At 41.6% G+C, this 16521-nt stretch overlaps 1 protein-coding gene across 1 annotated transcript in view; it reads left to right on the forward strand.

The window, feature by feature from the left end:
• The window catches only part of LOC138569456 (metalloproteinase inhibitor 1-like), a 114443-nt gene that overhangs the window by 48218 nt on the left and 49704 nt on the right, over nt 1–16521 (forward strand). Inside the window, exon 3 of the mRNA XM_069647437.1 lies at nt 3418–3488. Within this exon, the coding sequence (XP_069503538.1) occupies nt 3418–3488 (71 nt within the window). The remainder of the gene's footprint in view (nt 1–3417; nt 3489–16521) is intronic.

A 16521-nucleotide genomic window follows, 5' to 3' on the forward strand; every position in this document is an offset into this window, starting at 1 on the left:
TTCTTTTAAACTGCCATTCCACAAACGGATCCTGTTCAAAATCCTCTCCTTGACACACAAATGTCTGTCCAATTCAGCCCCTAAGTACCTATCCAACAAATTGACTAAAAACCAATCCAAAAGACCCACTCACTCAGCCCATTTCAACCTACTCACCATACATAAATTCACTCAGCAGAAAGCAGGGGGTCGCAGCCTTCCAGTGGTAGCTGCCAAACATTGGAACACTCTTCCATTACCACTAAGATCTGACTCCCCTTTTGGTCCTTCCGCAAAAGCTTGAACACCAGGCTTTTCACACAAAAGCTGATAAATGGCTCTCTCACACACCACCTGAAATATCTACTATATTCAGAACTGACAACCGTGTTGCATTACTCTGAATTCTTCCCAGAACCGTTACCGTATTCACTACTCAGAATCGTTACGCATATATGTATGTACTTTATGCTGCAATGTCTGTTAAAAAAACAGCTCCCAGATGCTTCAGGGTTAGGTGCACTTTACAAATGACAAAATAAATGAATAAATACATAAATAAATAAATAAATAAAAAGATACATTGTTATCAGCACCCCAGACTTTCAATCTTGGGTGCTAATAGCAATAATCACTGGGCCCATGGACTTCAGGGGCTGGTAATGACATCAGAGGCTGGTGTTAAGGCCCTGGCATTGCTTGGGTTTATAAAACCTGTGGGCCCACTGTTTATTGCTTTTATGCTTATAGATTCTGACATATATGTAGAGATTGGCTAAACCGTTTACTCAGCAAGTGGAGGCTAGCCATATGTGCTACTGGGCATATGCATGCTGGTGAACACAGTTTTTGGGTATGAAGATGCAACACATACCAGTTGCAGTCCATGTGGCGAATGCCATATGCATTCCTGGGCATGTGGGGGCCGGATATGACTGGATATGGACAGGTGTGAACTATTCATACTGGCATGCTGGCATGCAGAAGCTGATAGTATCCTTTACTGGGTATGTGGAGACTGTCCAAACCTTTTACTAGCATTGTGTAATATCTGCGTGAATTGGGAATTTAGGAAACCCCTAGTCACACCTGGTGGATAATCTCTAAATCCTATACATCTTGCTGTTTGTGCAGGGGTTGCAAATTGAGAAACATCTGACCTTTACTGGGATGGTGCTTTAGGGTCTGATTGAAAATGTTCTTTCCTTTCTTGGAGGGCTGGGTAATTTCCTCCCATCTCTTTAGTCTCAGTAAAGGGACTCTTCTGACTTCTGCTTTGACTCCACTTTTTGGTAAATCACTTGCCCAAGTTCCTGCTTGAGAGCGTATTTTTGACTGCCTCCAATAAGTCCTTCCCCTGCAGTACATGAGCTCTTGCTTCTTGGACATAAATTGTCTCCTGCAAATCCCTCCATGTCTCTTTGATGACCCTCTTTAGAGTAAATTCCAGAACCCTGCTCCGGGTGCTTCATGTGATACCCCTACTAATTGGTATTGATCCCCGCCTCCACACCTAGTTCCTCTGGGCTGCATCCACAGCCACCACTCCATCCTTTCATCTGTGTTCTCTGAATCCGTGGATTAGTGCCTCATTTTCCTTCTTGTTTGATGGGAGCTTGATAGCAAAGGCACAATAATACCTGGAGAGCACCAGATATCTTGCCCATTTATTTGGCTCTTTGTTCTACAGGGGGTGGGTATTGCCAGACAATCCAATTCTCATTTCTAGTGCTAAAGAAGGGCAAACATTTTAGGGTCTGCTGGCACCACTGCCAGTCTTCATTCACTTTAAAATGCAGCGTTTTACGTTATCCCCAAAATCTCTTTGACAGAAATACCGAGACATGCTTATGAAGTTGTGTTTAAAACCTCTCATGTTATAAAATGTGGCTTCCACTCCATGCAGTATGCATCCCTCATGGTATATTAGACCGTAATGCTGCTACATATATAATATAGTGGCGGTTAATGTCATAGAGTATGCTTACCTGGGACATCACGTCTGATTAGATCAAAGAAAAATCAAATTCAGAGACACGCATGTCTTTTGATGTACAGGGCAACCATATCATAAAACAGATCCTGCAGATTAATGTAGAGTCAGTGCACGCCATGTTATGTTATGTTATGTTACTTTGCATTTATATAGCGCCTTATATACCATTGGTATGATCTCAAGGTGCGGGTAGGTTGAATGCCCTCAGGAACCATAGTTCAAGTCAGTAGAGCGAGAGAGGGAGTCATAAGGTGCATGGGAGCACCAGATATGTGTGCAGCTGGTGTGCCACTCATATGATAGCTGCTTCTTAGCGGTAGGTGTGGTGGTTGGGAGATCAGGAGTATGTGTTCATTCTGGGAGGGTGATAGCTAGACTGATTTCTGGCTGCGTTAGGCCTGAGGAGACGCCTAGGCGGGTGTGAAGCCAGCTATGTTTGGTTAGGATGATGGGGAGTATGTGGTAGGTGTTGGTATGAGAACAGCTATACTGAATGTGTCACAGTATCGCTGTGTTCTAGGTGAGTGGTGGTGTATAGGAGAGAGTAAGCGTGGTGATGTGATATGGTGGTTTTCAGTAGGTGCTTGAGATTGAGCGCACATCTGAACCATTTATTCTATCCATTTATTCTATCTGTTTCATTCACTCGGTCTGTTCAATCGGCTTTGTCCGTTCGCACATTTCGTCTGGTTCTTTATTTGGTTTACTAGTCATTCCATTCATTCTATCATTCGGTCGTTTATCTAAATAAACTGTTCGGCCATCTCCATCCGGTTCTGCCCACTCTATCCGTTGTGCCTAATCCATGTGTTCTATCCACTCCATCCGTTCCGCCATCTCGATTCGATCGTTCCATTCCATCCGTTCCGTCCACTCCACCCGCTCCATCCACTCCATCTGTCCATCCACTCCATCCGTTCCATCTACTCCATCCGTTGCATCTACTCCATCCGTTCCATCTACTCCATCAGTTCTATGCACTCCATCCGTCACACGCATTCCATCCGTCCCATGCACTCCATCCATCATATGCACTCCATCGGTTCTATGTACTCGTCATTTCACATGCATAACAGTCTTACAGTTTCGTTATATTTTTGTGCTGAGCATGTGTTAAATGTCAGTTACCACTAATCTTATCAAAAAAGCAGATTGGGGGAAAGGAGCAATGTGTATGACAACAAATGGAACTGCACGCACCACAAACTGCTTCTTGTGAGCCACAATGTGTAAAGTATGCGGAAGTGCCATTGTGTAAAGTTGGCCACAATGTACAATGCTGGTGGACCGAATAGTGAATAAGACACAGAGAACTCACCAATCAGAGCTGCGTCCTCCTCAATTGTGTTTTCTCCTCTTCTGTAACTGATAGACATGTGTTGAGCTGTATGTATTTGGCCCTAATGTTCTGTTTTTTTTTTTTTTTTTTTTTTATCTGACAGTTCTTAAAATAGAATTCCTGTCAAGTGGAACACAATCCTCACAGAAAGGATACATCATCAAAGTCAAAAAGGTAATGTATTACCTTCTCTCTTGCACATCAGCTTGTGTGCTGAACACTTCCATGGGTTTCTCTGCTGGTTTCTATTGGAAGGTTAGCAAAGAAAATCCATTATCACATTTCTAAACCATGCAGCTCTCGTCACAGTGCCAGGGCAGGGGCAAGGGTTGTTCCTGGGGGATTTTGAAACACACAAGGCTCATTTTGAAAATCCCTGTACATTACGCAGAGGGGACCTGTTAACATTTGCATTTTGGTGCAAAATCCCTTCAGCATAATTTTCACCATTTGCACCTCAGAGTTAAAAATGGAGGTGTAAATTGGAGGCAAAAATCACCTATACGACTCTGCCATGCACACTGAGTAAACGTTGCATGCCTTTTCAGCATGGCAGGCAGCATCTAGAATGCTTTCCTATGAAATCGTCTGGTGTAAAAAGAAGTTGGATTCCACAAGAATGTACAGTATTTATGTCAGCATTAAAATGTCATACTGATGTAAATGCTGGAGTATTTGCGTGCATAGAGGAAATGTGTACGGCAGAGAGGAAGGGGAGGCGGAATCATAAATGACAATCTGATTAAAATTGAAAACCAGGAGTAATGTAAAATATATGCATTTATTTTTTGTTAATCCCCGATAAACACGAGTCCCAGATAGACTAACCAGACCACCCTCCTGTACTGCTATTTTAGAGCGTTGGAAGTCGCTTTGCATCTGCATTAAGTGGCTGACTTAGTAAGAGAGTTTGTCTTACTTAAGCTTTCAGCAGTAATAGAATGTGACATGCTGTTTAATTAGGCTGGGAATATAATGGAACTCTCAGGTGCTAGGTCGAAAAATAACACCCTCTTTAATTCTGCACTATGTTGGAATATGCAAAAAGGGTGGGACCATTCCAGGGTTATGGCTAAAGCTTCAATTAAATTATGAGTCTGTGAGCTGCACAGCTGGGGATTAATGGTGACTGGACCCAAGGCTACACAAAACGATTAAACAATAGGTTGTGCTAATCCCTTAACTATTTATTATGACCAGTGTCCACATTTGGATAGAAACTGCTGCTTTTCTATCCCAATGTGGACACCGGTCATAACAAACCTGCATTATTGATAGGTGAATTGCCCTCAGTTTGTGACAGTAACATGGCAATCAGTCAACTGATCTCTGATTCTGCACTAATGATGACCTTGTCAAAACACGTGTAGGCTGTTGTTATGTGGGACATCAAAGAATAAACTGTACCTCAATTTATGCAACAATCATACTGATGTTTCATGGAATTTCTTTCAATTTGAATTTTGAAATAGCGTTGAGAGCCAAGTCAAGGGATTAACACAACCTACTATATTGGAATACTATCATTCATTTATCTCTGATTTAAATTCTCACATGAATATCACATGTGTATGCTTACTCTGATTATTTGCAGTGTTGTTAGCAGTAGTGGCCATTGTCGCTGCCAAACCCACCAAAAAATTTGAAAACAAATAAAACGCAAGACCAGTTCAGCACAGACAGCGCTATGATGAGATCTTTCGACAAATTACCTGTAAATGTTGTGCAGAACACCACAAAACGTAATGCTGAAAAACCAAAAAAGTTAATTATCTCGGGAATGGGATGACCTATTGAGATAGAAATAGGGGCATTTATTCAGCAATGAAATAAAGAATATTCCATGCAAAATTCATGACGCTAGACCTCACCGTTCATGAGGAGTTATGTCCCGAAGATCAACTCCACGTACAAACCCACAAACACTACTTTGTTTTATATATACAGATGACACTATAGATCAGAGTTAAAAGTTTCTGCATAAAAGGTGTGTTCATGCAGCAATATCCCCTCTCTGCAGGGGCATGGGAGTGGGTTGGGACAAATTACTAGAGTCCAACATACTTCTCGGTTCAAAGGCAGGCATGCCCCGCGGTTACCCCGATGAGTACCTTAAACAACCTCACCACCCTTGACCAGCACATGCTCCTCCGTTGAACCTGCTATTTCAGTTCATCTAAATCTGCACTGCCTAAATCCAACCCATGCCTTTTGTCCTTTGCTTAACCTGACCTAACTCACACCCCATGCACATTCCCACTCTCTAACTTAATATTACACATGTGCACTAGAAGCAAGTCCTGAGCAGAGGTACAGTGCTAACGAGGGGAGTGAGCATTGCAGTGCTGCTGTTATTGAAATGCTGGTTCCCTTGCACTGTTGAATCTTTGCTGGTTCATTAATGTGTTAACCCAGAGCCTTTTATTTAGACCAATGGTCCACACTGCCTGATACCTTCCTGGACCCAATAGCATGTAATCTTCAAAGTTTACGGCACCTGCTCAAGTTCTTCAGGCTCTGTGTAACAAGAAAAGCAGGGCAGTCTTGCCGTTGGACACACCCCTGCTCAGGCCTCGAGCACAATCAGGGTCTTGCCATCAGCACTGCAGGCAGGCATATGTGGGCTTGATAAAACACTGCTGCTGCTCACTGCATGTTTGCAGCTTGCAATTTTAAACTAGTTGCGAAAGAGGTCGTTTTAAATCAATCGTTCACCTAGTGCATAGAACAAAGGCAGTGGCGACCTTCCACTCTAACAAATGTGCCGCCACAGTATATAGACCAAGAAATGCATAATATAGAAAGGACAGAATTGCGAATGGAGTCAATACAAGTCAATCAGAACCTAAGGAGCAAGGGATTGGCCAAGTAATTTAGCAAAGAGGAACCATGTACATTCCGAGCACACCAATATGACCTGCTCAGCAATGGGAAAGGAGAACTATTTCCAGATGGAACTGCTTCAACAAGCACATCCTGGAAAGGGATTACCCATGTCTGATGCATGGCAAACGATCCTATGCCCACATGAGCAAGGCACAAAACATTTAATATGTGCTGTGGGTTCATTCTTGTCACTATGTACTAGGATTGTAAGGATCTTCTGTATTGGTTTGTTGTGAACAAGAAAATCTATGATTTCACTTTCAAGCCAGGTTCGTTGTGGCCTGTAGGCCAATAGGCCCATGGCCGAACCAAAAACACAAAATGCTGGTGTGGGGCAGTTTTTTTTGTCATAGTGGGACACTTTTTTGGCCAATGTGGGCAAGTTTGATGAGTTACTTCACTATGCGGCTAATAGTTTTGACCAGTGTTGCTGAATAAATATACTTTAAAATGCACAATTTGCATCACATTTTATCAAAAAACTCCCCCTCCCTTCGGTACTATTCAAATAGTGTCACAGAAGGAATGAATAGCCATTTTCAATTGTGGGCCACTTTTTCATTGGTGCCTGAGACAATTTTATGGCCCATTCCAACCCAGCTAAGGGCAAAATTGAGCAAGCATAAAGAGCAAGTAATCAAACATACTTATTTAAGAGTCAACTTTGCATTTGATTTGACAACCAAACCCTACATCTACACGGCACGCCACGCTTCCACTTTTTTTTGTTTTGTTTAACAGTACTGGAGGTTTTGCAATGCGCCAAATTGCAGTACAATTCTCTTTGCAGCATGAGTGAAGTCGTGGAAAAGGGTAGGGTATGAAAGGAGGTAAAACAAAGTTGCAATGGCAATCGATCATAATGCAAGAGGACAAGAATAATTACTGAGTACAAATACAGCTTCATAAAGATTTACAAAGGAGGGATAAACACTGAAAAGGACTTGTGAGATTCACAGATTATGAGAGACTTTCTGGCTACAAAAGCATATATATGATCCCCCAAGCTGCTGTCACTAGCAAAGGAAATAGCTCAGAGACTTGCAAAGGCAACCTTCTCTTTGTCTGTCATTGAATCTTTTGTGGTTGGGTTCAGTCCTGATATCCATTGGCAGCTTATTTCAATGTTTATATTGAGGCAGAACCACCAGTTTGACAGTTAAGTACTAGGTTGCAGTTCCACTGGTAGGTACACCAAAAGAACTGAGGCAGATCCACCAGGAAGTACAATGCCACAGCTAACTGGGTAACAGAAACGTCGACTCCGTATTGATTCCTTCTGATAGGTGGAATGACAGCTGATTGAGGGTGGCTCATCTAGGATTTGTCCTCGGTTGGTGTCTGTGTATGCTGGTGCTCATGCATGTAGGTCTGGCATTCTGGAATGCTTTATGGAGAGTACAACGAGATTTCTCTCTCTGCACTTGCACGTTCTGAATGCTCACAAAGCCTAGTAGGACCGCCTCTCTCTTTCATAGTTATATTTGCCTTTCATTTCCATGTGGGTGCTTTGAAACACAAATGACTTGATGTATAAGCACCTTACAAATGCACAATTCATAAATAAATACATTAGGGGTGATTCTTTGGAAAATGGGCAGCAATCTTAAAGTTTCCAGCTCGGTGATGATTGCATCCCATGGTTTTGTTGCAACAATCATAATCATTCTTCTGTTCGTCCTTGAAGGTGTTATAATTAAATCCACGTACATTGAGCTGTTATGGATACCGCCATTTTCTTAGGCATCTATATATTAAGTATGTTTTTTTAATCATGTGTAGTTGACATGTTTTTGTTCTACATGGTCGATTTGTGAGGCAAATGAAAGTTAATATTCAAAGATTATTCCTTGGTTCATGGCTTTCTTGAAAGGAGTGAAAGATGTACCCCACAGTGGCGGCCAGAAAAATGGGAGGGATCTTGGATCTTGTGGTCCAAAACACTTGTCCAAAGGAAGTCTGAGATAGGGCAATTATCCAATTCCAATGAATATAAATCCAATGGGCTCTAGAAACATTAGCATTTATTCGAAAGGTGGTATTGACTGCTCAATAAGGTCTGGTAACAATTTAACATGCTTGTTGAACAGGCATGAGGAAATAATAGAGCTATGTGAGCCACTACATCCTAAAATGGGTCGGACGGCTGATTGATTAGAAGGCCCTCATTTTTACTTAAGTAGCTCTGTATGTCTGTATGTGAGTGGATTTTAATCCAGTTAAGGGCACTGCCCTGGAGACCCATGCCAAGTCCGAGTCTCTCTGTGAGATGAGAATGAATGACAGTAGCAGAACCTGCAGAAAGGTCCAACAAGATCAGTGGCACCTATCAATTTTGTAATCATGCTCAAACTTCCCGAAATGTACCCATCAAGAAAGTCAGGCTCTTCTGGATGAATTTCCACTGGTAGGTACACCAAAAGGACTGAGGCACAGCCACCAGGATGGACAATGTCACAGTTTACTGGGTAACAGAAAGAAGAAGCATGAATAGGGCAACACTGCTAGGTAGAGCCAAATAGACTGCAGCAAAACCACAAGTGACTTAGCATCTTTGGTATGGGCTGAGTCTAGGGGTTTTACAGTGAATCTGACCATGGAGTCTTGGTGGGGCTGAACCTAGATTGAGGAAGAACCTACATAAAATGAAGCCAAAAACTGGGTGGGAAAATAAAAAAAGGAACAGAAAATAAAACTTTAAAGTAAATAATTAAACTTTAATTAATGTGATGATTCCTGTGTTTGATCTTCCATCTCCTGGTCCTGGTGTGCCCTCCTTCCATCGTCTTCAAAGATAAGAAGCTTATCTATTTTTATGAAAGTAAACTTTTTCACTTGTGTGTGCTTGAGGGGTCTCCTGTGGTCTGTAAAAATAATTCCAGCTGTTTTCACAATTTTGTTGGGAATAGTAGACTTCACCAATAGTTCTGATTTTAACATAACATTTTTTAATAACAATTATGTAGCCAACACGTTTCGAGACAATTCTCATCTTCAGGGGCAAATAATGCTTTCAAAATGTATCTACAGAAAAAATCAAACATAAATATCAATCATTCAATTATAATATAATCATATAATGTACATTGAGTTATAATAAACTGTCCACCTGGTTTAGATATTTCAATACTTTAAAATAATTGCAGCAATGTGGCTTGCATAACCACAATTTTGGCCAAGTATTTTAATCCTTGCTAATCATTTAATCAGTTTCATGCTCATATGACATCGTAATTGACCTTACGCTGATTACATATACACTAACCAAAAACCTCATTCCATTCACATTTGTTAGACCCGACATTTGCAGTGTCGGTAAGGGGGTGGAAGCAGCAACCAACCAAACAGGGCTGAGCAAGCCCAAGTCCCATGCAGTGCTAATGATCCAACTATTCCAGCCCCTTCTTGGCTATTCCGGTAGGTAGTCCCTTGTGGACTTCAATACGGCCTCACCACACTCCAACTTTCTCTTGGGTATTGCTGAATACCTGTGAGCCAGCGGTGCTGCTCTGATCTAGAGTCAGTCGTTGTGACCCCTGTGAGTCAGTGTTCTTCCTCTTGCTTTAGTTTGCACCGTCACCTGCCCAGCAGTACCTCTTTCATTGCTGGGTGTCGGAGTCAGTGTAGGATGTCATCAACGTGTCTTGTTACTCACGGTTCTGTTTGTTCTCCTGTGGTTCCCTACTTTATGGGAGTCTTGGTTTCCCTAGAGCAGCAGCGCTCCACAGGCTTTTGTGGGGCTCAGCCTGTCATGCTGACTACATGATTGTCAGCTCCTCATGACTAGAAGCATCCCCCACCATTGCACATTCGCGAAGGCCACAGTCTACTGCTCTCCAGCAGATTTTATCCCTCTGGCTTGATGTTCCATTGTATTTGAGTCCCTCCATGGAATGGAAGGGAGTACTCCATTGTCCCACTTTGTTTAAAGAGGTGGGGACAAATCTAAGTCAGAATCCAAGCTTTCCACTTTAAGGGGGCCCTATATGTGTTTGCCCTGTTCAACTCCCATATAACCAAAACACATGGGGGGCGGTTGATGTAAGGGAAGGTGGGATAATATCCCTACTAAGGATTGTCCTGTTCCCTAGGGAGGATATTGCATAGCGGGCTCACCTCCCTAGTGCCAAACAGAGTGGCACACGCTTGTGTCGAAGGGGTGATTTCCCTGGATTTTTCACAGGAAGCTATAGAGGGGTACCCCATTCCAAGATCCTGACTAGTGGTTACCATTAGTTGTTGAAAGTGATTCTGCATCAAAGCAGCCATTTTACATTCATAAGCAGGCAATAAAAACAGAACCATGCTTAATAATGATCTTCATTTCTCATAATATTCTTGCCTTGATTTCTCAGGATTCAGACACGTTCCCATTCCCTATCTCTACCATGCACCCATGCTATGGTATTTTAATTTCCTTCCATGCACATTCTGTGAACTCTTTTCTCTGCAGACTTCCCTGCTCTCTTCTGTTATTTGCCATAGTGTGCTTGCAGACCCTTCCCTCTGGAATAGGGCCTGTCTCATTCCCTCCTAGGAATTTCACTTGCCTGATCATTCCTTCCTGTAGGGTAATATCTAGAACTCGCATACACACCTGTAGTTTGAGAAACGATGCAATCCACCAGAGCTAGAAATATGGAGCAAGTGCCGGTATTAATTGGAGTCTGTTGTATTGTTATACATGATGCCACAAGAAGTAGCAACCTGGCTCTCCATTGTTGTCACACATTCTCCCTAGGTAGTTCAAGCTTGTGTTGGTTCAGTTCGGGGTCATTGGCATAGCAGAGGGAAAGGGGAGGATTAACATCCATTATTCCAAGATTTCTTTGAACGTGGCATTGACTGCCAAACTTTTTGTCTCACAGTTTTACACTGCTCATAGGCTCATTGTGCAAGGTCCTGAAGTAATGTAAGAAACTGAGGATACACAGTCCAATAACCTACTTCCAGATGAGGTGTACCACACTGGTTTGTTGTTCTCTGACCTTTGTCTCACTATTCGTCTTCTAGCTAGGTCATTAAATGACTCTTACGTACATCCATGGACATGGTTAGCATGTCCACTTGCAAAACAGATCCTCCCTTTGCTGTCCTCATTTTAGGTCTAATGTATGTTTTTATATAAACATTCCTATCTTGACTTTTAACCATGGGTCAAGGAAAGATGTCAGGAGGTCCTACATATTCCCCCTCAGGCCAACAATGCATGGATCTTGTCATAAGGTTGAGAGTAGTTTCAAAGCCGTTCCCCTTGTTTCTGCATCAACAGACATGTCATGTTCATTTAATGTGTTGGATATTTCTAATTCTAAAAGATAGCTCAGTGGCAAAACTCCCCTAAGTGACGTACCATGGAGGCTAACTCACTGGGAACCCTCTTCAAAAGGCTGTAGTAAAGACCAAACATTGACCCAACATTTGCCACTGTGTCAGTGTTAGGTAGTCACCCTCCAGTTGCAGGCTATTGTCTTTGCAGTAGTCAGCTACTGCATTGCACTGTCCTGACAAACACCCCAGTGTATGGAGGTTTGAATTCCACTGAGTTAGCATTGCAGTTTTTAGCTTGTATTAGGGAGATGGTGAGACACCTGCAGTTATCCTAACACATTTCAGGCACTGTAACTCCAGGACCTGCTGCTGAGATGTATTGGGAAGGTGACCAAAGTGTTTGGCGACGGCCATGAAATCTGTGCTTTATTTATATTATTTATATAACGCCAAGACAAGCCGCCATGGGCATCAGAACAACATATAAACATATTAATTCAAAAGACTGCATATGCCTTACCAGAGACAAAGATCAAAGTACATACCAAGTGCATTTCTAAATAGGTGAGTCTTCAGGAGACGTTTGATTGAACAAAGCTAGGGACCTACAACCCCTCATTTCAGGCAGTAGAGCATTACACAATTTAGGATCTGGCTTAAAAAAGGCTCCCTTGCTCACAGCATCCAATTTTGCTCAAGGTTTGGAAAATTAGATCTTAAGTTTCCGTGAACTTGCAATCTAGAGATGCTTTTTGAGAGATAGCTTGGGCTAATACCAAAAAGTCACTTAAGCCTTAATGTCAAATCTCAAAAGAGAATACATTCTTCCACTGGTAACCAGTGGAGTCCTCTCCTTGCTTCCAATACTTGCTCCATCCTACCTCGCCCCTCTATTATGAAAACTGTGCTGTTCTGAATAATTTGCAGCTCTGAGATCTCAGGCTTACTGATTCCTAGAATTAGACTCCTGCAATGGTCCAGTTTAGCATTAATTATTACTCTGGCTATCACATTGCAGATTCTCTAAGACAAGAAAGGTCATAGCTGTCTCAGCAGTTTCAGATAGTAAGTGGATGTGGAGACTATATTGTTTGCCTGCACTTTCATGCTCCAGTCAATACCCAAAGTTTTTACTTTTTTAAGCATTGAAATGGTGCACACAGCCATGGGAAAGCTGTTATATTCAGCACTGAGTTCAGTTAATCTGTTGGCTGTTCCTGCTAGCATCAGCTTGGTTTTTGAGTCATTCAGGGAAATATGGTTAGTAAACATCCAATTTTGAATAAGGGTGTAAACTTGGTTGAAGAGTTTGTAGTCCTTCTCAAAGTAACCCAAAATGGAGAGCAGGAACTGTGTGTTATCAGTGTAGTTGGACAAATATTATCCCACTCTTATCCAGCAGTGCGAAAAATGGCATGGTGCAGTGTGGGTGATAAACAGGATCCCTGTGGAACACCATAGTTACTGCGGTACTATTGAATACCTTAGCTGATCGGTCTGATAGAAAGGACTCTAACCAATTTTCCACTGACAATGTGAAGTCAGCCGAGTGTATTAACTTTTCAACCAGAATAGCATGGTCAACTAGATCGAATGCAGCCAATAGGTCCAGTAACATTAATAACATAATACTGCCCTGATCCATTGCTTGCATTATATTTGCCTTTACATCTAACAACATTTTATCTCTCCCATGTGTCTGACTGAAACCAGGCTGCCACGTGCCCAAGATGCTGTTGTTCATTAGATGTTCCTGAATCTGAAAAATATGCAGCTCAATCTAGGATTTTTAAGATAAAAGGCACATTAAACAGGCCAATAGTTAGTCACAATACTGGGGTCCAGAGATGGCTTTTTTAACAGGGAAAATCCATGCCTGTTTTATCATGGATGGCACCTGACCCTCCGCAAAGGAGATGTTAATGAACTTGGTGATGATTGGTATCAATGCCAGCAAGCATGCTTTCACCACGATCGCCGGACAATAATTAACTTTGCAAGTAGTTGGTTTCAGCTGTGATACAATACTAGTTATCTCAGTTTCTGACACTGGTCGGAAAGTAAACGCTCCCGGTGAGTTGCCTGAAAAGAGACCTTTAGTGACTTCAAACATTTTTAGCCTCAAAATGGTCCAGTCTCATGTCTACTGCTTCTAGAACATGCTTGACACGGTGTGGGACTGCAGTGCAAGTTGAAGTATCCTGGGTCGCAGGTAAGCCAGTGATGATGCAGGAATCAGGCTAGACCCAGGTCTGTATAAAAGGATGTTTCTTCATTATTTCTTAGTTACAGCATAGGTAGAAGGTAAGGTAACAGGTTAGGTGCATCCTTCAAGTATCATCTCTTACTCTCTAGTCCAAAACAGTAATTTCAGGAACACTGGGCACACTGAGGTTCCACCTACATCACACCATGCTATAGGGCCTCTTATCTCATGAACTCATCACACTCACAGTCAAGTACATAAATCACTACACATGTGAAACATCATCGACTCAGAATTTTCCAGCAGGAATCAATGAAGCCAAAAAGCCACCTCAAGTCTGGGTTTTCCACAAAGGACTTGTGCAGCAAATCTACTGCCAATATTACAGCAAAGTTGTCATTGAAGCGACACATTTTTACAAATCCTTTCTTATATTTTGGTACATTCTCAAAGTCTCAGGAGCTGTGTGCGGGCATATTAAGGGGGGCATAACCTGTGTGTATGCCTTAAAAACCTTCTGGCCAAGATAGCGTTCCAAGAGGGCATTTAAAAAGCGTTTTATTTGCAAGATATTCTGGTGTGATGGTGCATGATAGTGTTGTTAATGTGTCTATTGCCTGTATTAGAGAGGTAGGAGAATGACCTGTCACCTTTTCCAATTGCCAGACATGTGCATGATGCGATCTCATGTTCATCCACAGGCAAAAGGTACCCAAATGTGTCATTGGCTTCCCTTGTATAATGCTTATTTTGCAGATATGGCAGGTGGCAATATGGTGCTACTGCTTTTCAGCTGTGAAATAACTTAGCACAGCAGGCTTTGTTTGAGAGCTGAGAAAGGCCCTAACCTTGTCTCTTCCATCTTGTGGTCTAATTAGTGATCTTTGCAGTGTGTGATTTCTGATTATGCCAAGGTTTTGGTGTGACTGTCTGCAAACATGAACAACCACTATCATGGGTGTCTTATGACTGCCTTGTCACATTGAATCATGAGGAGGTTCTGAATCTTGCTTACTGTGCACAGTTGAACTTGATAATGCTATGGCTGCATCAATGCCTGCCCTTTCTTGCACTGTCTTGTTGTCTTCCTCGCTATCTTTGGTATCATCAAAGAAGAGGTGTCCAGATTTAATCTACAATTATGCTTGCCCTAGCCCAGAGCTGGAGAATGTACATTGGTCCTCTTTTGTTCTTCATCTGGATTGTTCTCTTTCTTCCAGAAGTGATCGCTCTGAGTGCTCTCTTGTGCCTCGGATGGTGGCCGCTCACCTTTCGCAATCTGAACTTCCTCCCCAATTGCTGATTGCAAGTGTGACAATGCTGCATGCATGATTGCATGTCTTGACAATGCTTCTGATTTAATTGAGGCAGATGCCATAGTTCTTCGTGCATGTGTTGATCAGTGTGGCTGGTGCACAGACCCATGCACTTTCTGGGTTTCTCCAATGCATTTTGTTACTGTTGTAGCAGGAGGAAAACACCAAACATATTCATTCCTGCTCAGCCCATATCCTGTCCCCTATCATGTATGTGTACTGCAGCAGATTAAACCATGATATCTATGAAACTCTACTGTAGTTAAAATAGGCAGACTGCACAAAAACATTTGCATGCTCAACTCCTCTAATTATAAAATTAATGCGTGACTAAGAATTCTTTGGAGTGCTCTCTGCCACCTATACAATGAATATATGCCTAAGAATGCTTTGGAATGATTTATTCCCAAATACAAAAATGGCATGCACCTATGAACTATTTGCCATGTGTTCCTCTGCATATAAAATGACATTTAACTAAGAATGCTTTGGCGTGCTCTTTTCCCAACTACCAACATGATGTGTTCCTAAGAATGGTTTGGCATGCTCTTTTCCCATCCACAAAAAAGTCTGTGCATAAGAATGTTGTAACATGCTCTCCTCCACTTATGAAATGAATGTGTTTCTAGGAATTATACACAAATATTTCATCCCAGAAAGTCAGTGTCTAAACAAAGTATGCCATCACAAATCTGTATATTTATATAGTGTTGTGAGATATTCTTATTGTGGCAGCTTGCCAAATGTTTAGTACTGATAAAGCGTACACATGTTTCAAGCTCTTCCTCAGGATCAACATAGACAAATGTTTAAATAATTAATTTTAGATTTATACACATTCTTGCATGTGAACCTATATAGTTGAAATGCCTGTATGGAAATAAGCAATTTGGTTTATGTACATGTGTGTACAATTTCCAACAGTTAGCTCAACTTAATGATAGATGCACATGAATGAAATGGTAATAATATGCAAGAGAAAACACATTTTTAAAAATAATAGATAATCTGAACAGTTCAACATAAAGATAGATATGAATAATTCAAATCATAATAACATACAAAGGACTTTTTTTAAGTAGAGAAAAAACCTACACAAGGTTGTGGAATTGGAGAAAGTCAAATAATTTGATAGAGAGAAAAAAACCTGGAAAAATAGTTAATTTCATTATTCTATATTACCTGTTAAAGTTTTGTTGTTGTGAAACGTTAGATCTCCCAAATGATAAAGGATTATTTTACAAGGCAGTTGTAAGCCAGCAAACAGTTCAACAAAATAGAGCATGGTGCACCCTATCAAGTAATAGTCTCTGTGCATATATAGGTGTGTCCTGACAAAAGGAGCTATACTACTGAAGTGACGTGTTCCACTTGGTTGACCGATTGAGCTAAAGGTGAGTGAGTAGTGCCTCGGAACTGTGTTATAGTTAATGCCTAAACATTCTCAAAGCTGTGCAAGGTACATAATCCTAAATGTTATTGTACCTTGTTGCTACTTAATTAATGATACTGGTTGTTTCCATCTTGT

This window comes from Ambystoma mexicanum, chromosome 2q, assembly GCF_040938575.1.
Source record: "Ambystoma mexicanum isolate Mex_15411 chromosome 2q, UKY_AmexF1_1, whole genome shotgun sequence".
NCBI lineage: Eukaryota > Metazoa > Chordata > Amphibia > Caudata > Ambystomatidae > Ambystoma > Ambystoma mexicanum.